Source organism: Oryza sativa, chromosome 4, assembly GCF_034140825.1.
Source record: "Oryza sativa Japonica Group chromosome 4, ASM3414082v1".
Lineage (NCBI taxonomy): Eukaryota > Viridiplantae > Streptophyta > Magnoliopsida > Poales > Poaceae > Oryza > Oryza sativa.
Window position 1 is genome coordinate 4,493,466 of NC_089038.1, and position 27,753 is coordinate 4,521,218.

Consider the following 27,753-nt stretch of genomic DNA (forward strand, 5'->3'; position numbering starts at 1 on the left):
TGTATCGATAATATCAACGAGATAATTAATTATTTCAATCTCTTATCTCATTTATAATTAAGCACTTCAAAAAACATAGTACAAGTATTTTAAATCTTATATGCAATTACACAATAAAAAATCAGACTTTTTTTTTATAAATGTGACGTCATAAATATAACTGTCCAAAAAAAAGTGTAATTGGAACGGAAGGAAGCATTAGTCTTATTCACGATATTAGCCGGCCGATAGGCAATCCATACCATAATCATGCATGGGCATGGATGATGCAAAAACCGATCGATCAACAATCAAAATTGTGGCTGCACGATGCATTAAATCAATGGCGTGAACCACGCCGGCGGCGGCCAGGTGGCGTGGTCCCCGAGCTCCGGCAACCCCTCCGCCCGGCCGCCGTCCTTGAGGCTGTAAACGCCGACGACCCTCTTCTTGTCGTCGCAGCTGTGGTAGCTGTGGAACCCGCGGTCCTCGTCCCTGCAGAAGGGGCCCTTGACCAGCTCGTCGGCGGCGAAGTAGACGCAGTCCGGCCTGAGCTCCGGGTGCGCCTTCGTCGACACGCACACCGAGTTGCTGCTCGCTCCGACGAACACCGCCGCCTGCCCGATGCTCGCCGCCCTCCTCCACCTCCCCCCCTCGTCGCCGTCGTCGAGCACCTGCACCGTGAAGCACACCCGCCTCTCGCTGTCCATGTAGCGCTCCCCGATCTCCACCACCTTGAAGGATTTCGTCACCACCATCAGCTCGCCGCCCCCCGGCGCCGCCACGAGGTACCTGCGGTGGTGGTGGCCGCCGCCGCCGTCGGTGATGGCCGGCAGCTTCCGCGACACCGCCCTGCTGGTAAACACGCCGTCGACGCCGCGGCGGTCCCACTCCTCGACGACGCCGGAGTAGGTGATGGAGTAGAACTTGCCGCGGTGGTGGATGGCGTCCTCGACGCCGTCCGGCGACAGGGCAACCCGCCACGCCGGGTCGTCGGACGTCGCGAACGCCGGGTTGCCCCGGTGGCGGTCGACGTCGAGGAGGAGCATGGCGGCGTACGCGCCCGGCCGCGGCGAGGTGGAGAGGACCACCTTGCGGTACACCCACCCGCGCATCTGGTCGGCGACGAGCGTGCACAGCGGCAGCCTCGCCGCCGGGACCTTCTCGCCGCCGCCGTGGCGGACGCGGATGAGCTGGTCCTGCAGGATGTTGACGTGGAAGAGCGGCCACGTCGGGTTGGTGACGTAGAAGAAGGGGCACGTCGTGATCGCCGGGAGCTCGTGCTGCTCGCCGGTGACCGGGTTCGCCATGTGCAGCCGCGCCCTCGTGTCGGCGGTGACCACCCACCCGCCGGAGGAGCCGACGACGCAGCAGCCGCGCATCGCCGGGTCCGGGGCGCGCGTGGCGGCGACGCGCCTGTCGGCGACGGAGTAGAGACGGCTCGTCTCGGGGGTGTCGCCGGGGAGGACCAGCCATGGCGCCTCCGGCTTCACCGCGTGTCCCGCGGCGCCGAAGACCGCGCCGACGGCGAGGCGGTCGACGAACGCGAGGCGGCCGTGGATGTCGATGACCAGGTCCGTCGTGAGGTTGGAGTAGTCGACGACGGCGGCCGGCGCCGCCGCGTCAGATTGCATCGGCGGCGGCGTATCCATATTGGATATCGGGGTGTTAGTTAGGGTTTGTTTTTTTCTCTTGTTCTCGATGGTTGATTTATAGGGTACTGGATTTGATCCGAATCGAACACGAGGAAGGTTTCTTAAAACTCACGCGTATGGGCTCGGTTTTTCTCGGCCCACCTAGCCGAGACGACGCGAGAGTAGCCCGCTCAGCTAGAGGTAAGGTCCACTACAAGCATGGGAAAATAAGTCCACCTTCACTACCTCTAAAATTTTGATCTTATTCATACTCCCTCTGTCCCAATTTAAGTGCAGTCATGTTTTTTCGTGTCCAACTTTGATTGTTCGTCTTATTTAAAAAAATTTTAAAAAAAATTAAAACAAAAGTCACGCATAAAGTATTATTCATGTTTTATCATCTAATAATAATAAAATTATAATCATAAAAAAAATAAATAAGACAAAAGATCAAAATTGGGCACGGAAACTCATGGTTGCACTTAAATCGGTGCAAAATAGCTTCCTTTGAAGTTTTGAGCATAGTTTTTGTTGACATGGCTCGTTGACCTAGTCTAACCGGACGAGTCAATATATAGGACCCACATATCAGTGACTCCCTCTCTTATCTCCTCTATTCTCGTCGATCCCCATCCATCTCAGCGACATTGGCTCCGGCCTCAACGTGTCGGGAAGGATGGGCAGCAGCAATGATAGGTCATGGAGGCTCGAGGAAGGGATACAATGGCGATATTTCCACAAGTCTGAGGCTGCGTTCTAGAGAGCAGGTTCGGAACACTTGTCTCTTGCACCAAAAACGGAGCGATCCATTAGCAAGTGATTAATTAAGTATTAGCTAATTTTTTTTTTCAAAAATGAAACAATATGATTTTTTTAAACAACTTTCGTATAGAAACTTTTTACAAAAAAACGCATCGAAATAGCAGTTTGAAAAGCGTGCGCGCGAAAATCAAGAAGGAGAGGTTGGGAACCTGGACAAACGAACTGAGCCTTAGAAGCAGTAGCGGCATGCACGACGATGGATAGAAAAGGAGAGGAGGGATCTAGCCACACTGCTTGGATCTGCTCGTGAGCACCGAAGCTCGTTGCTCACGCCCTCCTCGGGAGTTGCCATGGCATGGGAAAGAGAGGATGTCCACGGCGACGATGACGACGAAGCAGCGACAGTAGAATCTCATCGGCTACACGCGCCTAGATCCGCTCGCTTACCCCGAAGCTCGCTACGCCTGTGGCCTCCTCGGCGGCCATCATGGCATAGGAAGAGGGGCCTTCCACGGCAATGGCGAAGCAACAACAACAAAAGTTCGCTAGTCATCTGCTCGCCGTCCCTAAAGCTTACTACCCATGCATGGCTTCCTCTGCAACTACCATGGCACAGGAAGAGGGTAGATGGGAAAGGACGCCGAGAGAGATGCAGCCTGCAGGGGACGAGAGAAAGAGGAGAGAGTTGAGAGAAAAGAAAGAGAGAAGGAGAAAGAAGTGGAGACAAGGACATGTGGGGCCCCACATGTTGACTCAATCTGTTTGATTAGGTCAATAAGCCACGTCAATAAAAATTATCCTCAAAACGATTGAGTGATTCAGTTTGGACTAGTTTTAATAGATAGAGGATTAAAATATTTGATGTTATAGTTAAGGGAATAAGGGATATGATTCGCATTGGACCTATATTGGAAGGTGTCAATGGACTTGTTTCCACAGGCAAATGTGCGTGCAGCCGCATGGCCCGAGCACAAAACTGAGCTAGCGAGCCCATTAAGATCACCAACCCAGTTATTTTCATCCATCGCACTTCTAGATTGGACGGAACCTATATATATACCGGTGGTGGTTGATAATTTGACATGACGAAGTTAACCACCATTAAAGCATCATCAACATATTGAAAAAAAATCTTGCCAAAAAAGAAAAAAAACAGACCCACAATATATTCCATCCATCCTAAAATATAACAACTTATGATTAAAAACCGAACATCTATAAAAATACATGTCTCATGTCTCTAATTGTCAGGTATAGCTCGTCGATAATTTTCATTCGATGCAAATTACATTCATAGTTGTTCATAATACATTTTTATGAAAGTTATTAAAGGTTAAATTGTACTGTTGGAGATCGTGACATTAACATGCACTAGAGGAAGTATATATGTACAAGTAATTATCTTTATCCCTTGCAACACGTGAGTATTATGATAGTTATATTAACCATACGTATTATCTTTGAAATTGAAATTTTAGGTTCTTGAATTATATCTACCATCATCTTGTACACACATCAACGACCAAAATCATCCATGTTAGATCCAAAATGGCATACATGGGCGCGCATAAATAATAAAAATATCACAAAATTCTCCGTATACCACTTTGTAGTTTTTATATTTTTCTGGAAAAAGAGTGTCCTTATCTGCCGTCGTAGAAAGTAATCCTAGACGACACTTCACTTAATCACTTGTTTTTTGTGGGTGGTATTCTACCTCAAGAGTCATTCATGCTCGAGTGTACGTCATGCCGTCATGACATCATTCCTCGTTAATTACTCATCCTCTAATCACTTTCTTCTTTGGCTGACTCAAAAAAGAAAAACTTCTTTTCGATTCTTTTAATTTCTCTCACACTTTGCGTTTCCAATAGAGAATGAATGGCCAAACAAACTAAAGTGAAACTCGTCAAAAAGAATAAAAAAACAAAAATAAACACCCCAAAAAAGATTGTACTGTTGGAGTACAACACGAGATGAGCCAAACGTGAGGGAAAAATAAAAGAAAAAAAAAGAAAAAAAAGGGTGAAAATGAAAAAACGCCAAAGGCCGAAAGACAACCGTCCGCTTTAGTTTCTCGTCGTCTCCTCATTTCGCACAAAAGAAAATTTATTTATTCATTTATTTATTGTTCGCTCCAAATGCCACCGCTTCGCCTTCGCCTTCGATTCGCCTTCTCCCCCCCGAATCCAAACCCTCTCAAATGCAGATGCTGCTCCACGCCAATTCCCTCCTCCTCCTCGCGCCGACGACCTCGCGGCTCTCCGCCTCCGCCTCGCCGGGGAGATCGGGGACGGCCCGGCCGCTGCCTCCGCCGCAGGGGCACGCGCATTCCGCCCGCGCCGCCGCTCGCGGGACACGGAGGCCGCCCGCCGTCGCCGCAGCCTCGCCGCGGACGCCGATGGCGGTGGGGGAGGAGTGCGCCGCCGCCGTGGCTTCCCAGGTGCGCCATCGCTGGCTCGCGGCTGCTTTTTTCTCTTCCGTTGATGTCGCAATCGTCGCTGGACTCCCACGCGTTCCGACAAATTACCGAGATGCCCCCACCTGTGGGATGTGGGGCCCACATGTCAGCCGCTGTTTCATTGCTACGTTTTTTAACAAGCCCCTTGGGGTTCTTCTGGTATTGCAAAGTCGTCCCTCTGACGCCGTAGGACCCACTTCCCAGTGACCGTACTGATGTATGTTATAATATTCCCTCCGTCGTAGAATATAACCCTCTAGGACCAGATATGATATATCCGTAAATGTCCAAATTCATAGTACTAGGATGTGTGATGTGTTCCATCCGGTTATAGGTTGCTATATTTTGTAACAGATGGAGTACTTACCATATAGAAGGTTTGCAATTTTGTTCTGCGTATTTACTAATGCCGGGGAAATTTTGGAATTTTTAGAACTTTTTTTTTTAAAAAATGAAGAAATATTGACCAGATTTTGACTAAACTCACAAAAAATATGGAAAATTTCGGGCGGAATAGTGTCTGCAGACCGAAATTGCAAACACTGATAGAGATTAGTAACTTGTGAGGCTGTGTCGTCAGCACAAGAGTGAAAATTTCTTAAATTTTTTCCGACTTTTTTCTTTGAATTTAGACACCATATGAACTGATTTTTGTGAAGCTTACTCTAGCATTGATGTGTTTCATCTTCAGGGGTTCGTGACGGATGCGAGGGCATACTGGGTGACAAGGTCTCTGATTGCCTGGAATGTAAACGATCAAGACACCTCCCTCTTCCTGTATGCAAGCAGAGATGCCACGATGCACGTATCTGATGGGGCCATTCATGGTAGGTGAAGTAAACTGTTTGTCTGTTAAGCTCTTTTCACCCAAAGATGATTTATGATAGCTGTAGAAACTTATTGATGCATACCAAATTTGAAATATCTTTGCTGATTTGGTAGGTTATGATTCAAAAATTGAACTCGAACCAGAACATGCCAGCCTTCCAGACAATGTAAGATCATTCTTAGTTGACAAGTGTACCATTTTTTCAAGAGTGATTTGTGCTGTTGTGCGTACTCGTTCTTCATAATCCTTGACGAATTCATATGGACTGCCACTTGACATTTTTCAGGTGGCTGAGAAGTTCCCGTTTATCAGAAGTTACAGAACCTTCAGAGTCCCTAGCTCTGTTGATGTCGCGAGCCTTGTGAAATGCCAACTAGCTGTCGCTTCTTATGATGGTAATCCGAAAATCTCTGCTCTTATGTTGCCTTCTTCTGCAACTCTCACCTACTGTTTTTTTTTTGTTGCAGCTCATGGGAGGCATCAAGATGTTACTGGATTGCAACTACCTGGTGTATTGGATGACATGTTTGCTTATACTGGACCACTTGGTGCAGTTTTCAGTGATAAAGATGTCGACCTCTACCTTTGGGCTCCTACAGCTCAGGTCTGCTTGCAGAACGTCACTAAGCATCTCAGCTGTTATCTATGGTCCCTTATATTTTTTGCTTGCAACTAAAATTTCCTTGCTATTTCTGTAGGATGTTAGAGTATGCTTCTATGATGGTCCAGCAGGACCTTTACTGCAAACTGTGCAACTCAAGGAGTTAAATGGTGTTTGGAGTGTTACTGTACCAAGATACCGGGAGAACCAGTACTATTTGTATGAAGTTAAGGTTTATCATCCTAGTACATCACAAGTTGAGAAATGTTTAGCTGATGATCCCTATGCCAGAGGGTATGTGTGTTTTAATTAATTTGTTACACTAATTTAATAATCCATACAGATATTGAAAAAAAATATTACTATTAATTTGGCCAGGCTTTCTGCAAATGGCACACGGACTTGGTTGGTTGACATTAATAGTGAAACTTTAAAGCCAGCTTCCTGGGATGAATTGTCAGATGAGAAGCCAAACCTTGAGTCCTTCTCTGACATAAGCATCTATGAGTTGCATATTCGTGATTTCAGGTGAACTGTGCTACTTGATTTATGCAACTGTAAATTTGATGGATTTTATGCATGTTTCTTTTGGAGAATTTACTTCTCTGCTTCATCTTAATTGTTAATTACAGTGCTCATGATAGCACAGTGGACTGTAACTCTCGTGGAGGATTTCGTGCATTTACATTTCAGGTTGTTCAGACTTAATTTACTGAACGATTTCTGTTTCACCACCTATAACAAAACATCCTGGTCGCATTATGGAAACTGTGATGCAGGATTCAGCAGGAATACGTCACCTGAGAAAATTGTCTGCTGCTGGCTTGACTCATGTTCATTTGTTACCAAGCTTTCATTTTGCTAGTGTTGATGACAACAAAAGCAATTGGAAATTTGTTGGTAAGGAAAGTTTCTTTTATTATGTTTTACCATTTAACTGTATGGACTGAGTAGTCGATGGTTAAGTCACTGTTGCAATTTACTTTTTGTGTTTTCTAATTTGAACTTCTAATAAAATACAAAATCGAATCTACATTATTAATCAAGTGTAGAACAGAAATTACACAACATTTGAGTTCAACATAATTCCAGAAATGAATTTCTTTTTTATGGCTCATGAATTTTTTTTCTTATGGAAATATGTGAAAGGTTCTTGTTTGGTTGGTATCTTTTGGTGATGACTATTTATAAGTCCTTAGTGGATTGGACTAAATTCTTTCACTTCCATCTGATGTATGTTTAGTTGACTTATTTTGTTGTTCCTGTTTGAATAAATGGGGAAATTCATTTACTCTGGCAGATGAGGCTCAGCTGGCAAAACTCCCTCCAGGTTCAGATGAGCAACAAGCTGCAATAGTATCTATTCAGCAAGAGGATCCTTACAATTGGGGGTATTCTTCCTTGCTCTTTTCTTTCAAACATTACACATACTAATGCATCTTGGTGGTCTTTTCAAAGTAAAGTTTGTTATGTTCTTGCCTGTAAATTATTCTCACGGTCATATGCACACTAAAGGTATGACCCTGTACTCTGGGGGGTTCCAAAAGGAAGCTATGCAAGTAACCCAGATGGTCCTAGTCGTATTATTGAATACCGACAGATGGTTCAGGTGTGTTCTCTATTTCAACCCTGAAATGCATACATAATGAAATATCACCCTGTTTGGATGTGTGATTCCAGCAGGAATTCTACAAATTTCATGTGATTTGATTGAGGGTCACCTGTTTTAGGGAAAATATGTTCTAACTTGTATCTTCCATCCTTGTGCTGTAATTCATGGAATGACCAATTCTGTCAGCTCTATGCAGAACGGATGTTACGTTTCTGATGAAATTTGTACTGCAGGCCCTGAATCGCATAGGTCTTCGTGTTGTCATGGATGTTGTATACAATCATTTAGACTCAAGTGGCCCCTTTGGTGTCTCCTCAGTGCTTGACAAGGTTATCACTTTCTAATACTTACATTTTTGTTTATAATTGTTCTGATCTACAGATCATTCTTTTTTAGTATATTTGATGTAATGTCTTTGTTGTTGCAGTAGTAAAACACTTGAACTACAGTTTAATTAAATTTGGTCCAATCAAGAATACATACGTATGCACAAGAAGTTTCTGGCATTTAGCACTTAGCAGCACACTAGCACGTCCCTACAACACCACATCTTTAGAGAGGAACAAAACAGCCATTGTGCAGAAGCCATTACTGCCTGTCCAGTATCCATTTAGTAGATTAGAGCCAGAATAAAGGTGAGTACAGCATAACAGGGTTCATGATTTTTAGAAATTAATTTAACTTGATTGTACATGATTTTCATAAATATGTGAATTTTTGTGGCGTAGCTATAAGCCACCAAAATGCTTCTTGTATACCAAGTGAATGTAATTTGTGAACTTTTATTTTAAGCCAAGAAATGATAAGGGTCTTAAAATGCTTACATGTATGTGTTCGTTAACTCAACGATATGTGTATCATAGATTGTTCTAAAAAATGGTCAATAGCATTCTAAGTCTTTTTTTCCGTTTTTGCCCCCTAATGTGTCTTCTAATATCTTGTTTTTGTATGGGATATTTACAGATTGTTCCTGGATATTACCTTAGGCGGAACGTTAATGGTCAGATCGAAAATAGTGCGGCTATGAACAATACAGCAAGTGAGCATTTCATGGTTGATAGGTTAATCGTGGATGACCTTTTAAATTGGGCAATAAATTACAAAGTAAGTTGTGATAATAATATTGTACTATTGGCACATCATATATTTTTTATTTTATACATTCAAGAATATCTGTAATTTCTGGCAATGTCTCGCCTCCTTTTAGAGAGAGAGTACCTTGCTTCTCCTTTTTCCTTTTTTTTTCTGGAACATGCAAGAGAGCCTTTTTGATTTTTTTTTCTGAAGTGTCAAAACAATCTCATGTTTATGTTTTACATGTCTTCCAAGTGCTGCACTTTATTATTCTGCATCTTAACAATTATATATTCTTGTCGTAGGTTGATGGGTTCAGATTTGATCTTATGGGGCATATCATGAAAAGTACCATGGTAAGTAAGTTCAATTCGAAGATGCATATTAAGTAGTTGTCTGAACAGAAAGATTCTTTTTGTTTTATTCTCTTGATGTAGTAAAAGCACTGAACGCCCATCAATCATCGGTTTGACCTATTATTGTTTAACCTGCATAATTCCTATCTTATTTGCAAACTTGGAACATCAATGGGAAGAATGATCTGATTGAGCCTCGTCAATTCTCCCTCTGGTTCCAAATGTTGGTCGTTTTAGAGCTGTGCACAGGAACTAAGAAGTGTTACAATTATCTTGTTGCCCTGCAATTATTGCAGATCAGTAGTGATACTTCATTTATTCATGAGAATCGTCGCATTCAATTATCAAGGGTGTCTGGGAAAAATGGGGTTCAATTGCCCCTGAAACAACCTACATTTGGAACCAGAGGGACTGTCGTTTTTAAATTATAAATCTCTTTTGAATGTTAAGTTCACCGTGATGTCTATCTGCACAATCTCTACTATTATAAAAATTAAAGATGTTTTTGCTGATACTTTGGTACGTCATCCGTGTATGAGTCGGTTTTTGAGTTTGTTCGCTTTTGAAAATACAAATCCGTATTTGACTCGGTTCGCTTTTGAAAATACAGAAGGAATCGTATAAGAAATCTCTTTAAAAAACTCGCATGCTAACTTGAGACTATCGGATTCCTAATTGTAGCTCACGATTTTCTAACAAAATATATATCCAAGCGAATTTAACACAGTGAAATTTTACCTTAACTAAACCATATAACAATAATAAGATTAAAATAGTCTTCACCCGTTGCAACGCACGGGCATTTTTTCTAGTTAAAATAAAAGCACAAACTCTGGATATAATTACCAACCTTCTAACCTTGTATTGTTAGGGCTAGATGGTCGATATATCTAAACTTAGTCGCATCAGGTTGTGTATATTTAACTTGTTAGTCAATTTAGAGTACCTGTAAAACTCAGTCTGGAGAATCTGTAAAATTCAGTATCAACAAAGGTGGGGAGTTTATACACCATCCTCACTACCAGACTCTTGGCCTGTTTCCCTTGCACTCCTTATTGCCAACAGTGTGTTACTCCCTCCGTTTCATATTATCAGTTGTTTTGACTTCTTTTAAGTTTGACAAAGTTTATAAAACAGCATAGTAGTATTTTCAACACAAAACAAACATATTATGAAGATATATTCAATGTTAGATTTAATGAAACTAATTTGGTGTTTTAGATGTTGCTAAATTTTTCTATAAATTTGGTCAAACTTAACAAAGTTTGACTAGCAAAAAGGCCAAAACGACTTATAATATGAAACGGAGTATATTCTTTTCTGAGATCCTGGGACATGCGGCCAAATGGTTGTAGGCAACTGACTCTGTTTTCTAATTTAACTGCATCGCTACTGTGTGCTTTAGAACCTTCTTGGTTGATAAATACAGATAAGAGCAAAATCTGCTATTCGAAGCCTTACGAGGGATGTACATGGAGTGGATGGTTCAAAGATATACTTGTAAGGACTTGGATTGTTCAGTTTCAGAACAATCAGTTTTCATGGTCTCAGTATTAATTTAGTGCATTGTACTGATAATGATAAGGGCATTTAATTTCCAGGTATGGTGAAGGATGGGACTTTGGTGAGGTTGCACAAAATAAGCGTGGAATAAATGCATCCCAGATTAATATGAGTGGCACAGGAATTGGTAGGTAAGTTAATCCTGAATTGATACCAACTCATCGTGTGCTGTGAAGAGGCCAATTATGCCATACAGAGGAACCTGCAAAAGTTTCCTTGTAGATATTTAAATTACCATCTGTGTACATTTTTATTCTATACTCTTTCCAGCCATAGAAAAATAGTCCTTGATAAAAAAAATTATTGTCCTAAAATGCATGCAGTCGACCTACCCTTATTAATTTTGACCAAGTTATTGCTTAGAATGTCGGTTTTCAAGTATGGGAATGGTACAGGTTTGCAAAATGGATGCTCTGACACTATTACATCTGCCAAACGTTTTCCTGTTAACATTATATTTTAGTTGTCAAACTTGGTTCTTGTCTTTTTTCACTTGATGTAGTAGTGTCTATAGACAGTGTTAGAAATTTATCCAGTTTCTTTTTCTGCATCTATTTTCCATCTTTCTATTCAAGATTGTAGTATCCATTATCCTATACCACCATACATTGCAGTTTCAACGATAGGATCCGCGATTCTGTTAATGGGGGTAATCCATTTGGTAATCCTCTACAGCAAGGCTTTTCTACCGGTCTGTTCTTGGAGGTAATTTTGATGCCCTTCATATTACTAACTGTCCTGGAGATGACAATCAGTACGTGATATTACAGTAGCAAGCTACTTGTGTCTATCTTTCCTAAGACCCCTGCATTAGTGGTCTTTTTTTTCATAGTACAGTATTTCAGGTTAAAATCCTCATATTGAGATTCACTTGGTATTTTTTCCCTTATCAGTATTCCTTAAGTTTTTACCCAATCTTAATCCCACAAGTTGTGCAACCCTATCTGATTGAGGCTAGTTTCTGAAATTCACATTGAGCTTCCCTTTTATTCAATCAAGTGTTTGACTGGAGATAAAACTTGGTGTTTGTTAAGTTCTACCTAGTTGTTAATAGTTAGTCCCTAGTTTTGCTTTTGTGGGTGTCCCTTTAAACTGTTCACTTCCTGGTCCTGCCACATAATTGCCTAGATGTGGATATGAAGGTGTCTTTTGGTAGTCTAGTTATCCTGTTATCTAGTGATGTTTGGTGATCGTTGATGTAATAGAACAGTGAATGGCTTGATGGAATCCCCTTCAATGAATAATTCTGTATCGACCTATGCTTTCTAAAAAAGCAGGGCCTCCTGGCCTTTGATCTAAAAAGAACCATGTATTAGAACAATCCTTTCCAGTTATAAGCCATCCCTGTTAAATCTGTCACATAATGATCCATCACTCTCCTCAGAAGTAGTAATAATTTATGTATCCTTACCAGTTAGTAGAGTGAAGCAGCAACTAGTGATAAGAAAAAATGGCTGAAATATTTACCTTTTCTGCTTTTCTTGTTGGATATTGAATTGTGTAATCAAGTAATCTAGTTGTACCTCGAGCCATTCACTTTTTGCAGCTACCACTGTGTAGTTTGCATGGTGTACCCGTTGCTTTCTTCTAGTGAGATATATTTGACATGCAAAGCTTTTGTGTGTTTCCAAAAATTTAAATATAAAATGATTGAAACCAGCCAGTCACCGGTTCTCGGCTTAGACTAGTAGATACCATGCCTCCTGATGTTAATGATTATAAAATACCTAACAAACACATCTACTTTGACGGAAAGATATGTATAATGGATTAAAAAAATAGGAAGGTGGAATAGACAGAACGAATCAGTAACTATTGGTTTCCAGCCTAGCCCCTATACATTTTGTTTCTTGTATCCTTGGACGTGATACACTGTAATACATTATACCTACGATCTTTCTAGACTAGCTCCAAGAATCCAGTAGTGTTGAATATCTTCTACTTGTCATTTTGTGCAGCCTAATGGATATTATCAGGGTAATGAAGCAGATACCAGGCGTGAACTTGCTACATATGCTGATCACATACAGGTTGACCACTGGTTGAATTTAAATTTGTTTTGGACCTATAAATTTGATGGAAATATATTCTGCTGATCATTTCATGTTTTGGTTAAAGAAGATATAAACGAATTATCAGAGTTAATGAAGGCATGTGGGGGAACTTGGAATCTTGGATCATCTGTTGCTTGAGTTCTCTATTTTCAACACCGGATACCACTCTTTAATATCTATCAAATGATGCATATTATTCTGGTCGGCACAAAAAAATTCTTTTATCATAGAAATAAGTTTTGGATTTTCCTCATTTAACTCTAGCAAACAATCAAAAATAGGAATCTGAGAAATGACTTGGCAATCACTTGGATAGAAATTCATAGAAGAAAACAAATCTTGACCACTAATGTAATTTCTCATGGGTTTTTTATGTTTAAGTTTTAAAACACTATGGATAGAACAAAAACAACGCTGAAATGGCCTCAAGTAGGTACTCCTTCAGACAAATGCATTCAACTAGGTCTGTTGTAACTAGTATGAGATTATAATCTGCCTATCCCAAATTTATGTTTAAGGGTAAGTACTATCTACAGTGCTAATGTGCTATGCCGAATAACTTTATTTTACACATAATAATGAGTAGTTGCTAATTTGCTGCTATTTGGAATGGACAAATCCATTGTTACGACTTTCATTTGAACTCATCATTTATCATGTCAAATCTGTGTTCTGCTTTTTACTTCAACTAATTCAATGTTAAGTATCTTGATTTTTTTTTTATAATCCATTCTTGAAGTAATCGCACATGTACTTATTTTAGAAAGATTCGGAAACATCACAACCTGGAAGATACCATTTAAATCAAAACATATCTGTTGTAGCATTGCTTCAATTATGTTATATTGTTATTTGCTTCCTGTGTGCTGGGATCTAGTTGTGCTTTCTTACCGTGTTTTCTAAGGAAGAGTTATATTGGATAAATGAGCACAACCTCATAAAACCAATCTTTTTGTCTTTTCCCAGATCGGACTAGCTGGTAACCTGAAGGATTATGTACTAAGAACTCATACTGGAGAAGCTAAGAAGGGATCAGACATTTACACTTTTGATGGATCACCAGTTGGCTATACTTCATCCCCTGTAGAAACTGTATGTTTTTTTCTTAAAAAACAGAATGGTCGGTACTTATTACAAGTATTTATTCTCACAAGTGCAGCATAATAGGTTTTCATAATTGCATTTTTTCTGTGCATAAGGATTTTTTCTTTTTTGTATCACTTCTTCAAAGTCTACTGTCAACCATCTTCTATAATACACTCTTGTGTGTTTTTCAGATAAACTATGTTTCTGCTCATGATAATGAGACTCTGTTTGATATTGTCAGTATAAAGGTATGTCACATGTACTGTTACATCAATAGCTAGTACGATGTTTTTCATCAAGTATTACGTTATAGTAATCTTTCCTTCTTTTTCATCCTTTAGAAGTGATGTAGTTGATAAGAGATATTAGTGTGATTTACCTTTTGTGCTGCTTACAGTTGGCAAAATTAGTTACTGGATCTTATAATAAAACTGCATTCATTGAATGATATAATTTGCAATAACAATTTAAGTATGTTCAAGTATATTTATCACTACCCACTCCTTGGAAAATAACTAATAATCTTTAGAAAGGATTAACAATCTTGTTTTCTCTATGTTTTCTTTGATTGTTGGTGCAGACCCCAATTGGCCTATCGATTGATGAGAAATGCAGGATAAATCATTTGGCTTCTAGCATGATCGCATTATCCCAGGTCTGTACAAGTGCATACAGTACTATCACTTTATAGGAGTGGATAGTGAGAGAATCAGTTTCAAAAGCATGGGTTGCTAAAAATAAAATTAAAAACAGTAATATCACCTGACTAATCTTCTTGTCAATGTACAAACCTTTCTCATGGTATGGGCTCATTAAATGGCCATGTTTGGCAATATTAATATCATTTTTCTATTACCAGCAAAATTTTGAATACCGTTTGCTAGGACAATACATTTTTCATACCAACACTTCAAATTTGATTATAATCTGAGTAAAAAGCAGTACTTGTACAATAGTTTGTTCGTAAGATGAGCACACAATGTTCATTACCTGCTGTGATCGCTACTTTCTGCGATCTGCTGTTGCGGGTCCACCAAATTTGGTTTTGCCATCCATGTGGACTCAGTTGTTCAGGCAACAGAGGCCTTATGAGTTGTAGTAGAAAATTGTAGAGAATAGATCGTATGTGTTACAGTGTTCAATCTAAATTATAGTTAAAAGAAAAAGGATGTTAATAGCAGTTTACATTATTTTGAATTTTCATACTCCTATATGCTCTTTCAGGGAATACCTTTCTTCCATGCTGGTGATGAGATACTGAGATCTAAGTCACTTGATCGAGATTCATATAACTCTGGTGATTGGTTTAACAAGTAATAAACTGCCCTCTTGACCTTGATGAAAACATCAGTTGTTGCAATTAATTGCAACGTTTGAATTTCCTCTATATATGGAAAATAATTCGATTTGCTTTGAACAGTTAATTGGTATTAACATCTGACTATATACCGTTTCATCCTTTTCTAAGGCTTGATTTTACATATGAAACAAACAATTGGGGTGTAGGACTTCCTCCAAGAGATAAGAATGAAGAAAATTGGCATTTGTAAGTTTCTAAATTCTGCTTGAGTTATTTAGTGTATCATCATGCAAGGAACTCTTATTCCTGTTATCATTCCCCTTTTTTTTTGCTACTCCTTCCATCTCAGAATATAAGAAGTTTTAGGGTTGGACATGGCTATTAAGAAAGTAGGTGGAAGTGAGTGGTGGAGGGTTGTGATTGGATGAGTAGTGGAGGTAGGTGGGAAAAATGAATAGTGGAGGGTTGTGATTGGTTGGGAAGAGAATGATGGTGGAGAAGTTGTTATATTTTGGGACAAATCGTGATGGTTAAAAGTTGTTATATTTTGGGATGGATGGAGTACATTTTATTGTGCTATCTTGATATACTAAAATATATCGTCTCTTTCTCCTTTCATGTTCTGAACCTGTATTTGTTATTCAAATGGAACTCCTTTGCAGGATAAAACCAAGATTGGAAAACCCATCTTTCAGACCTTTGAAAAATCACATTCTTTCTGTCTTCGACAATTTTGTTGACATCTTGAAGATCAGATACTCCTCACCGCTCTTTCGTTTAAGTACAGCAAGTGACATTGAGGTACATGTGTTTTTCATGCCAACAAGTTATACCTGCAACTTTACTTTCATGCTACTGTGGCGCAATATGTGCAGGCGCAAATATGCAACTATGTTTGTTTATTTACTTGTTGCCTCCTTATAGATGGTAGACGTTTCTCGCAGAATGAAGTTATCGTGAATGAGAGTCATGCATTATGGTAGACAGGGAGCTATGTAATCTGCAAAATATAGAGATGTATATTTACACCTCTGTAGTTGGTGAGCAATGACTACCTGAAAATTAGCGGCAAACAATCATACTGGAACATTTGTGTGCCTTAACAAAAACAAATAAACTATCAGCAAGCAACTTGCACCAAAAAACTCATGTTTTTTGTTTAATAATGATTCTTTACCTCTTCTGTTTTATTCACATCTGACTGTGTCCTATCCTATTTCAGCAAAGGGTTCGCTTTCACAACACAGGTCCCTCGATGGTACCAGGAGTTATTGTCATGAGCATTAAAGATGCTCAAAATGAAAAATGTAAAATGGCTCAGTTAGATAAAAAGTAAGTAGCACTTATGTAATTATGTTTTGGAATAAATAGAACGTAATCTTGGGAAGCATAATTTTGCATGAGCTGAAAAATAAAATTATGCAGCTGTTTCTAGACTGCAATGCCTGGTATGGGAAACTTTTTATTTTCTCCAAAGTAGCTAAACTACCTATCTCTTTCTGCAGCTTCTCTTATGTCGTGACGATCTTCAATGTCTGTCCACACGAAGTGTCTATTGAAATCCATGATCTCGCTTCGTTGGGGCTTGAATTGCATCCTATTCAGGTAATGCTCAGTTTTTAGTTTCATCAAGATGATACCTCCTTAGTACTTTCCAGTTGTTGAAGTGTTGTCTCTCATCATTGTATTTGGTGTCCCAAGTGCTTTTAATGTTTGGCAAGTGAATTGTACAAATCAAGTTGGGTACTAGATATTTAATTATTATTTGTCAATATCTTTCATAACTGAATTATATCTACAAATTTGTCATAAATTTCTCCTCAGTCAGTAAATTTTTAAGAATACCACTGATTTGGTTGAGAGGCGATTCGATGTTTAACTGGCTATTTTGAAATGGTTCAGGTGAATTCATCGGATGCTCTAGTCAGGCAGTCAGCATACGAGGCGTCCAAAGGTCGATTCACCGTGCCAAGAAGAACAACTGCAGTGTTCGTTCAACCTAGATGTTGATGCCTTTGGGAAAACGTTCATATTATGTCGAAAAATATGAATGAAGATAAGAGAATAAAAGTCCTCAAGTTGAATATTCCTGAAGAAATAAATGGAAGAATATGAAGAGACTGGGCTAGTATACTAATAGTATAGTTTTAGAGAAAAAAAATACATACTTGTAGTATCGAATAAAGTGCCCAAGTTTCGACATGCTTTGTCATCTCCGTAAGGGTATTGTATTGTACTGTTGTGATTATCACAAACAAACAAAAAAGACATACTTATAGTTACATGGAAATATGGCATGCTAAGTAAATAAAAATGCTCCCTTTGTTTCATATAATAAGTATTTAACTTTTTTCTCAGTCAATTTTTTTAAAATTGGATAAAATTTTTAGAAAATATATAGCAATATTATCAACACAAAACAAACCTATTATCATAATATATTCAATGTTACATTTAACGAAACTAATTTTATGTTATAGATATTGATAATTTTTTTTATAAACTTAGTCAAACCTAAAGAAAAAGTTAAAACGGCTTATAATATGAAGCAAAGCGAGTAATATATTACTGTTGCATCGGAACCAAACAACAATGGGTAAAAGAAAGAATGAATCTCATGGAATCAGTGTAGCTCTTTTTGGTAATTTATTTGTAAATGAAATGCATGATAGTGAGCTGTCCTTTATGTTATAAAATCCAGGGCATACACTGTTTAAAATGCAGAAAATTTGAAGGAAAATTTCAAATGAAATATGGGGGTTTCTGATGACTCTTGTGTATGAAGTATAAAGTGAGCCTAAGAATAAATAAATAATTCTCTCTCCGATCCCTTCGTTATTGTGCAGAGCAGACCAACCATCATAATAATGATGAATTGATGATATAGTTTCATATAACTTATAATTAGCAACAATCACATTGTAATTAAGATCGAGGGCAGAAGGTGACGTCATAGCTGGATGCTCCGAAGCAGGTGAACGTGCTGCTGGCGTCATCGTAGGCGTAGCTGTACGCCGCCGGGCACGCGGCCTTGAACACCTGCGAGTAGTCGGTGGGCCCGCACGCCGCCGGCGAGCCGTAGGCGCCGGTGCAGCAGTAGCGCGCGCTCCGGTACGCGTCGCACGCGCTCCGGCACGCCACGACGGCGCCGGCGCCGGACACGACGCGGAGGTCGGAGGGGCACGCGGCGTTAACGTCGCCCGCGCACGACACGGCGTGGCAGTCGCCGCCGCCGCCGCCCGACGACGACGGCGCGAGGCGCACCGGCACGTTGAACCCGTCGACGAGGCTGACGTCGTAGAAGTCCTGGCCGCCGGAGCCCGGCGCGGCGAGGGTGATCTCGGCGAGCGTGACCGGCGGCGACGGGCCGCGGCCGTTGCAGGCGACGTCGCCGGAGCCGCAGTCCGCGGTGGCGCAGGTGAAGCGGCCGGTGGAGGAGTCGACGGCGCAGCCGGTGCGCGCCCAGAACGTGCCGGACCATGTCCCCGACGACGGCGCGGCGAGGTGGTACGTGCCCGACGGCGCGAGGTAGAAGCCGGAGCGCGCCAGCGCCGGCGAGCTGGCGCCGTGGAGCACGCCCACCCACACCGGATACTGGCAGCTGTTGGTGAAGCTGAACGACGACGCGCCATCCGCGCCAAGAGCTGCAAATCAATCACATTTATCAAACATTTGCATGAATTTTGTCAGTAATTTCATCGTCCACACGAGCTGGCAAACTAGTGGGCATAAGTGCATTACGAAGATCAAACATTATTTTTCATTTTTTTGAAAACTCATCTGGACAAATTTGAGCATATGTACTTTTGAACTTTAGGCCGTGTTTAGCTTCAAAGTTTTTCTTTAAACTTTCAACTTTTCCATCACATCAAAACTTTCCTACACACAAATTTCCAACTTTTTCGTCACATCGTTCCAATTTCAACCAAACTTTCAATTTTGGTGTGAACTAAACACAGCCTTATTGAAATTTGTCGGAAGAAAACAAATTCGAACCAGCTTGCTGGAAACATGGTAAATTCGGGTGCTACTTGTAGACAACGCACTAAATTTCGACAGAACTTATACAAAACATGTCACATCCGAATTGATTGGCCTTTTTTTTGTCATCGCTGCCTGTGATAAAAATGAAGTATAATAATCTAAAAAATGTACTCCACATTCCAAAGAAAATCTCAAAATATGGTCCCCATATATGGTGAAATAAAAGCGAAACTGATCAATACCAAACTCTACCAAGAATAATTGTATACTCCACACAGATGAAAAAACTAAAAATCAAAGGAAGCGCTCGATGATCCATGTGTATACTCCTACTATATCAATATGATACTTCGTACTGTCTTATGTAGAGTTTTTTTAAATAATAATAATAATAATAATAATCAATGCATATACTGACCTCTAAAGAGGAGCTGAAGAAAGATAATGGCCGGAATAATCTGCACCCTGCAGGCTCCAACACCATTGCCAGCCATGGAGATGAGTTGGATAAGAAGGTGAGCTACCGCCATGGCAAGCAGAGGCAATATATCACAAGAAGCTATCTACACCTAGCTAGCTTTTAGCCTCTGAAACTCACAAGCAACATCTCAGGTCCCTCTCTCTATATATACTACTCCTACATAGCAACAAAAATCAAAGAAACATTGCATATGAGACCCAACCATCAGGTAGGTGAGTTGGCAGATGACAAATGCATGGATGGATAGACAATGCTTCTTGGACCAGAAAAAAAATAGAGAGAGCAAATTAATCAATTGAAAACAATTTTAAAAGTTGCTTTAGTTTCTTGTTGAATTAATTAATTTGGCCGCTCACGCTTGGCATGGCCTAGCTACTACTACTACTACTAATATGATAATTAATAATATTGATGCAACAGTACTGCAGCAAGAAATGCAAAAGAAAAAGGGGATCGAGAGAGCTGTAATTGGATTCACGTACAGTCCGTATGCTAAGATTTTCCTACTGGCAACAACCAGTCGTCTGTTCAAATGTTCATCAACAATTAATACTAGCACCGATCGACAGGTAGATAGATGGATCGATCTGCCTTTTTTTTTTTTGGAGGGTTCGGTGCAGGTTTGGTACCCTTGAGAAGTGAAGAAACTTTTGATGGTTTGTGTCACATATCTGAAGAAGTCTATAGGGAGTCAAATGACAGGTGAACTGATAAAGGGTGAAGAATAATGACAAGGGCACACGGGAAATTAAAGAAAGTGGTCTCTTGGTGTCATGTCAGTGGAAGAACTCAAGAAGCAAAGATTAATTGGTACCAGAAACCCTTTTATTCATAGTCAATGACATTTGGATGTAACTGTGTGCTCCTGTGCTGATCTCCGATGCTAAAATAAATCAACTTTTATGTATGTATTTGTCCAGAGTCATGTATAATAGTTAATTTATTTTACAATGGATGGAGTACTAAGATGTTTTTAACTACTACTCCATCCGTCTTATATTTTTTCATAATATAAGAGATTTTGAGTTTTTACTTGCAACGTTTGACCACTCGTCTTATTCAAAAAATTTTGAAATTATTATTTATTTTATTTGTGACTTACTTTATTATCCACAGTGCTTTAAGCACAACTTTTTGTTTTTTATATTTGTAAAAAAAATTGAATAAGACGAGTGGTCAAACGTTGTAAGTAAAAACTCAAAATCCCTTATATTGTGGGACGGAGGGAGTAACTAATTAAATTAAACAGTTAATATCTTTGTTTGTAAAAGTTTTGTTCGAATTTTTTAGGTACAAATGACTCTGCTATTCTCTGGTGATTGTAAGCACTAGCAAGTGAATATGCAAAATCCAAAAAAAAGGTGCATATGCAACATCCAACATCACAAGAGTTAATTTGATCCATGTCACTATAAATTTAACTATTCAGAAAAATGACAATACAATTCGTCTATTCGTAACATTTTAGAACTGTGCCATGTCATCACGTTTCCCATCCATCTCCATTTTTTTCCGTCTTCTTCCTTCTTTCTCCTGTCTCCACTCACTCGGCTCTCTTTGCTCGGCGTGGCAAAGGCCAAAGTGGTCGCCATGGCCACCAACCTCTGACCACGGCCAAGTTGCTCCTCCAGCTTGGCCGCGCGGAGGCGGGCAGCGTCGAGCTCGACCTGTGCAGGGACGGCGCAGAGAAGGAGGTGGAGACAGGCGGCGGTGACCTCGTCGGCAAGAGAGCAAGGCGAAAGGAGCTCGGGTCGATCTGGTCGCCGTCGTTGGCATCTAGGGCAGCTCAAATCTGGTCGCCGACTTGGGCGGGGACAACACGGAGGAAGTAGAGACAGGCGGTGGTGACCTCGTCGGCTAGAGAGCGGGGCGAAAGGAGCTCCCGCCCACCTCCTCGTTGGCAGCAGCGCCGAGACGATCGCCGATAGCCACCGCGCCTCCCACCGTCGCCTGTGCCAAATCCGCCGCGCCGCCGCCGGATCCACGCGTGTGGGGCGGAGCGGCGGCCAGATCTGCTCGGGAGGAAGGCGGTGGAGGATGAGGGGGAGCCGCCGTGCTTCGTGCCCGCCCGCTTCGCCTCCTCGTCAGCGGCGGCGCCGAGACGGCTGCCACCAACCACCGCGCCTCCCACCGTCATCCATGCCAGATCCGTTGCGCCGCCGCCGAATCTACGCGTGTGGGGTGGAGCGGCGGCCAGATCTACTCGGGAGGAAGGCAGTGGAGGATGAGAGGGAGCCGCCGCGCCTCGTGCCCGCCCGCTCCGCCTTCTCGTCGGCCGCAGCGCCGCACGAGGTCGTCGAGCCAGCGAAGCCCGCCACCGCTGCTCCACAGCCGCGCCCACATCCTCAGCGCGTGCCACAGCCCCACCGCCCCCACGACATGAGAGGAGAAAGAAGGAAGAAGATGGAGAAGGAGATGGATGGAAAACATGACGGTAGTGGCACGTTTCTAATTTTGTGAAATTTCAGTGACACGGGAACATATAGACGAATTATAATGGTATTTTTCTGAATAACCAAATTTACAGTGTCATAAATCAAATTAACCCATCACAAGAGTTAATTTGATCCATCACAAAGGGTTGTTTGGATGACTTTTATGGTTTACCATAGAATATTTGGCAAAGTGTGGCATGCCACATATTGTATGGCTAAGAATTTGTTGGTCACAATTATGGTAAGTTATGGCAAAAAAACGCTCAAGCTAGTGGATCAACTTGCTAAAAAATTGTGACATAACTCACTTATGTATGAACCAAACACTAGCATTAATGGTCAAACTTGATTGCTACAAAGATCTTGAATTAGAATTGACCCACAATGGTTTTTCTCGACAATGGAGGTAACTTTTGACCCCTGTGTCAACTATTTAACTACTACTATTTGCTGGGTGTGTTCGCCACTCCAGTTTCCCCACGTGCACAGTAAACACGGAAAACGAAGCGGTCCATTAGCACGTGATTAATTAAGTATTTGCTATTTTTTTTCAAAAATGAATTAATTTGATTTTTTAAAGCAACTTTCGTATAGCATGCGCGCAGAAAATGAAAGATATGGGTTGGGAAAAAGGGTTGCAAACACACCCATAGTGGTTATCTAGTCAAACATATATATAATTTTTTTTAGATATATAGTCATGCATGTATAAGTAACTTAGTGGTTATCTAGTCAAACATATATATAATTTTTTTTAGATATATAGTCATGCATGTATAAGTAACTCTAAGACGACCTTAAATGTGCTTGGTCCACGATACTAAAGTCCCAATTAAACTACTAATGAATTAGAACTATTAGAGCAAGTTTAATAGTATAGCCTACTACCGGCTCCAATTTATTTATAGCTAATCTAATAGCCAATTCATACAATAGTCGCTTACTATACTATTAATATATGGTCCCACCTGTCATACACATATTGCGTTTTAGAGTTCGTGCTGCAGCTGGCTACAGATCTGTAGCCCGCTGCTCTTCTCTCTCATCGCTTATCTCATTAAAATATATTTATAGCTGGCTAATAGCCTGCCATTGTACCTGCTCTTAGACATTATTCCAGTTCTAGACTGCTCAACCTCTTCATGTCAGGGTTTGCAATATGGTTTATGTATGGGTCAGGAACCGCTACCCGTCGCATTCATGGTTATTACGATAATCGAGCGGTTATCGATAAAATTCAAAATTTCCAGTTTGAAATTTGAATTCCAAGTGAAAGGCGTGATATGCCAGAACAGTACCCACACCCATAGTATCAATATATATCCCAGCGATTTATAACGATAATCATTCAGATGGTATCATCGAATCGGGAACAAATTAATTATCTACGATACTGGTAATAAATCAAGGATTTACAGTCATAATTCCCGGTTACACGTGAAACTAACAAAAAACATGAAAATTGATGGTAATCTATAAAATACATGAAAATTGTAAAATAATGTAGGAAATTTTAGAAAAACTAAAAAATGCAGGAATACTGTAGAAAATTTTTACATTAACTTTGCCATAATAGTAACATTCATTCATTATAACAAAGTAGAAAAAAGACTCTTTTTTTCCTCCTAAATGGGCTTTCTAGGCCTAATAAATAGTAATGGACTCTTAGCCCATTATTCTTTCCTTTTTTTTTCTCTCAATCTCTCTCATTTGGATAGGCACAAAAAATTCACGTGCATATGTCACCCTTTTTTCTCTTTTTTAGGAACTTTTGTAGATTCAAATTTAAATCCTACCAAATGTTGTCGAATTCTTGTACATCATCTTAAATCCTGCATTTCGATATGGACGACAAAGAAGGTGCATGCGACAGTGGCAGCAGCAGAAAAGGCACGTACAGCATGAAAATGGACAAAGAAGTGCACCAGCACTTCCATTTTAGATGCCTAGCATATGCATTGTAATAGGATTTTAATTGAAAATTATATATTAACCCGTTATAATCATTACTCCTTTTATATATCATCTTTTAATTACTACATATATTAATTACTTATATGTAAATCCTTTAACCCTACACCGTTTTTTTTTCTTCTCACGGAAAATGAAAGTTGGGAGGGGCTTTATTAACATGTGTGCCCTCTAGTTAGTCTTATCTGTTTTTTTTTCTGTTAAAAAATAAAGTAGGAAGTTGGTGATGAGAATGGTGGCAAAACCATAAGGGTTAATAAACCCTAAACCACACTCAATCCACCATTTACTACTTTATTTTAAAAGGAGTATAGATATTTCAATATTTCAAAGAGTTTTTGTGGGCTTTTAGTTGTACACTATCCATGCTATGATCGATGCACCATACAAATCAAGGCACATATATGTATGTGGGGATGAACTTAAGTATATAGGATAACTTGCAAATGTAGCATTAGTTATAAGTACCAAGCTAATTTTACTTTTAGATACCGAGACATTGGCACATAATCAAATGATTAAATTTCACCTAACCACATGTATTACGATCTAAATTGCACAAAACAATAGAGATTTTAAAACATGGCACAAAACCCAGGTATTTATGGCTATAAAGTTTCACAAAACCACACTATTAATCATTTTGACTTTAATCTACCACACTTTTAAGTTCTACAATTGCATCTCAAATTTATAAGTTATAGATCCATCATATAATTAAATGCTACATCATATAAATATAGCATTTTCAAATTTTGACATCATGGTATATCAAATTGGTTAGCGGTGTGTGGTTTTATAAAACTTTAGGATCATAATACTTGGAGTTATCTGCCACGTGTCAAAATCCCTATGTTTTTGTATAAGTTGGATTGTAATAAGTGAGGTTTTATGAAATTTACTCAGCTCCAATCAAATTGATTAAGAATTCAAATTCGAGCATGAAATGGGAACCTACCTATATGTAGTATGTACAGTTGTACACACACTATTGATTCGAACGAACTGAATTGATTTCACAGGCAATATATTGTTGATTAATCAATCAATCCCGTACGTGATCTGTCCGTCGTGGTGCCGGTGGTCGTCGTCGACGGCGACGCCTCCGGCGCGACGGGCACGGGGGCGTGGCCGGCGGCGAAGAGGGCGACGTGGCCCATGAGCTTGTCCTTGCGGGAGAAGAAGGTGCCGCAGGAGCAGAGCCATCGGAGCTCGCCGCAGTGCTTCTCGTGGGTGCGGAGGTCGGAGAGCACGGCGAACTGCTTGCCGCCGCACCGCCCGCACACGTACATCTTCGGGCAGTGGCTCCGCCGGTAATGGTTCTTCGCGCACACCACCGACTTCAGCGCCTGGAACCGCGGGTGCCGCCTGTTCCACCGGCACCCCTCCGCGGGGCACGAGTAGCTGCACCGCCTCGCCGCCGCCCTCATGCCGGCGCCGGTGCTCGTCAGCGCCGCCGCCGTCTTGTACTCGTCGCCGTGCGCGCGCATGTGCATCCGCAGGTTGGCGTCGCGCTTGAACCCCTTCCCGCACACCTGGCAGTAGTGCGTGTACCTCGCCAGCAGGTACGACGCCTCCAGCTCCACCACGTCCACCTCGCCGTCGCCGTCGCCGTCGTCGTCTCCGCCGCCGCTGCTCGACGCGGCCGCCGTCGTCGTGGCGCCGGCGCGGAACACGGTGGGCGCGCCGACGGCCGGCGGCCCGTGGTGGTGGAACAGCGAGGCGCCGGCTTCGTCATCACCGCCTTGGCCGCCGCCGTGCGCGCCCGCCGCGAACATCTGCACGCCACCGGCGGCGTGTGCGTCGTCGGCGAAAGCCACTCCTCGCCTGAAGGAGGCGGAGGAGGCGGCGTTGGCCTGCTCCAGCCGGTGCGCCACGGCGGAGGCGGCGGCAGTTATCTCCTGCAGGACGGAGCAGGCGCTCGACGCCGCCATCGCCGCCGCGTCGCGCCGGAGCTGGCCGTGCGGCGCGGCGGGGGAGACGACGACCATGCCGACCAGCGGCTCCAGCTGCTGCACCTTGTCCCTTAGCACCCCGACATGGTAGGCGAGCACGTCGTCCGAGGCAGCCGCCGCCGCGCCGCCACCGCCATGGGATAGCAAGAGCATCTCTTGCTCCACCCCCTGGAAGAATTGGAACTCCTGTGGATTCATTCGGCTAATTAATTAGCTAGCTAATCCAGCTTAATTCTAGGGTTTAATTTGCAACTATATAGCTAGCTAGAGATTCAAAGGACATCAATTGCATAATTGAGGTTAAGATTTGCATACATGTAAGTATATATGGAGATGGATCAAAGAAAATTTAGGAGAAATTAAGAAAGAGAGAAGATAGGGAGAAGTCAACGGATGAGAGCTTGGAGACATGTCCATCCCTGCTTGAGCCTCCCTCATATGCTACCAGGGCCATATGGAGCAAAATTCTCTCCCAAAAAAAATTGAACTTTTTTCCACTAATTTTTTATGTTTGTGTTAGGGATGTACTATGAACTTTAATTGCATTACTATAGTATGCAAAGTCATAGAGTTTGAAAATATAGCTCACTGTTATATATAATTAAGATGGGGCGTTAGAAAGACAACCGCGATAGCTGACGTGCATATCTGCATATAAATGTGTACCATGAAGTGGGCTTACTACTTCCTTGTCCCACTTACATAAGGTTTACAAGATTTTGTTAGTGTAAAATTGTATTTAACAGATACAATTTGGATGTGTTCTTCACTCAGTTTTCCGCGTGCACGTTTTTCAAACTACTAAACGGTATGTTTTTTGCAAATAATTTCTATATGAAAGTTGTTTTAAAAAAACATATTAATCCCTTTTTAAAAAATATATATTAATACTTAATTAACTATGCAATAATACGTGTTTCGTTTTGCGTGCCGGGGAGGAGGACCCCTCCCGAACGCAGCCTTTGTATTTACTAGAGCATATATAAAGTATGCATACTTAACAGATGATATAAAACCATCCTCAGGTGATAAGGTTTTGTTTAGGTTATGAAGAAAATAGTGGAAAAAAATTAACATATATCATGAGTTCCATTTTCTCCACTATTTTTTCACAACTTTGCTTGACATCATGAGTTGCATTTCTCGTGTGTGGTTACTTCTTCAAGACTTAAGAAAAAAAAACCCTTAAGCAATAGTTTTGGATATCTTTATAGTATATAACCCATTTATAGTATATAACCCAACTACAAATTAAATATCTTAGGGCGAATTTTAATTTTTGAAAAATAACAAAAGCAGAATAAAGAAAAAAAATAAAGTCTGGGTATTAAGCATGTAGAAGTATATACTAAATTAAATAAATTATCTCTGATGGTATGAATGCATGCATGCTGTTGGGCTTTTCTTACTAGACGTATATATGTTGTTTTGTTTAGCGGCGACAGTGCTTGGGCACTGCGCCTGTACAAGTGTATGAGTTTGATCATTTCAATACATTAGAAAAATGAGCCATATATGACCTCGATCTACCAGCTAATCCATATGGTTTAATTAATTTAGCTGTCAGTCTTCAGGTCGTATCTAGGGCGAGTGCCATGCATGAATGCAGCAGCTAG

At 41.2% G+C, this 27,753-nt stretch overlaps 4 protein-coding genes across 4 annotated transcripts; 1 reads left to right on the forward strand and 3 right to left on the reverse strand.

The window, feature by feature from the left end:
- Positions 1–29: 29 nt before the first annotated feature.
- Positions 30–1,654, reverse strand: LOC9270612 (uncharacterized). Its single transcript, XM_015779222.3, has one exon. It carries the CDS (start codon positions 1,629–1,631, stop codon positions 315–317), a length of 1,317 nt encoding a protein of 438 aa, XP_015634708.2. The 5' UTR covers positions 1,632–1,654; the 3' UTR covers positions 30–314.
- Positions 1,655–4,502: 2,848 nt separating this feature from the next.
- LOC4335042 (pullulanase 1, chloroplastic) lies at positions 4,503–17,649 on the forward strand. Its single transcript, XM_015781466.3, has 27 exons — positions 4,503–4,818; positions 5,528–5,663; positions 5,779–5,831; positions 5,952–6,060; positions 6,133–6,269; positions 6,364–6,560; positions 6,645–6,794; positions 6,899–6,959; positions 7,046–7,166; positions 7,567–7,657; positions 7,782–7,875; positions 8,112–8,207; positions 8,842–8,982; positions 9,258–9,308; positions 10,738–10,808; positions 10,910–11,002; positions 11,486–11,576; positions 12,830–12,901; positions 13,892–14,017; positions 14,203–14,259; positions 14,592–14,666; positions 15,236–15,324; positions 15,480–15,557; positions 15,974–16,112; positions 16,534–16,643; positions 16,817–16,916; positions 17,214–17,649. The coding sequence occupies exons 1-27, from the start codon at positions 4,579–4,581 to the stop codon at positions 17,319–17,321; spliced, it is 2,886 nt and encodes a 961-aa protein (XP_015636952.1). The 5' UTR covers positions 4,503–4,578; the 3' UTR covers positions 17,322–17,649.
- Positions 17,650–18,115: 466 nt separating this feature from the next.
- On the reverse strand, positions 18,116–20,006 carry LOC4335043 (thaumatin-like protein 1b). The gene is made up of 2 exons (XM_015781467.3): positions 19,714–20,006; positions 18,116–18,955 (listed from the first exon to the last, which is right to left on the reverse strand). Exons 1-2 carry the CDS (start codon positions 19,823–19,825, stop codon positions 18,237–18,239), a joined length of 831 nt encoding a protein of 276 aa, XP_015636953.1. The 5' UTR covers positions 19,826–20,006; the 3' UTR covers positions 18,116–18,236.
- Positions 20,007–23,573: 3,567 nt separating this feature from the next.
- Positions 23,574–26,570, reverse strand: LOC9271610 (protein SENSITIVE TO PROTON RHIZOTOXICITY 2). Its single transcript, XM_066309294.1, has one exon. It carries the CDS (start codon positions 26,333–26,335, stop codon positions 25,220–25,222), a length of 1,116 nt encoding a protein of 371 aa, XP_066165391.1. The 5' UTR covers positions 26,336–26,570; the 3' UTR covers positions 23,574–25,219.
- Positions 26,571–27,753: the final 1,183 nt, after the last annotated feature.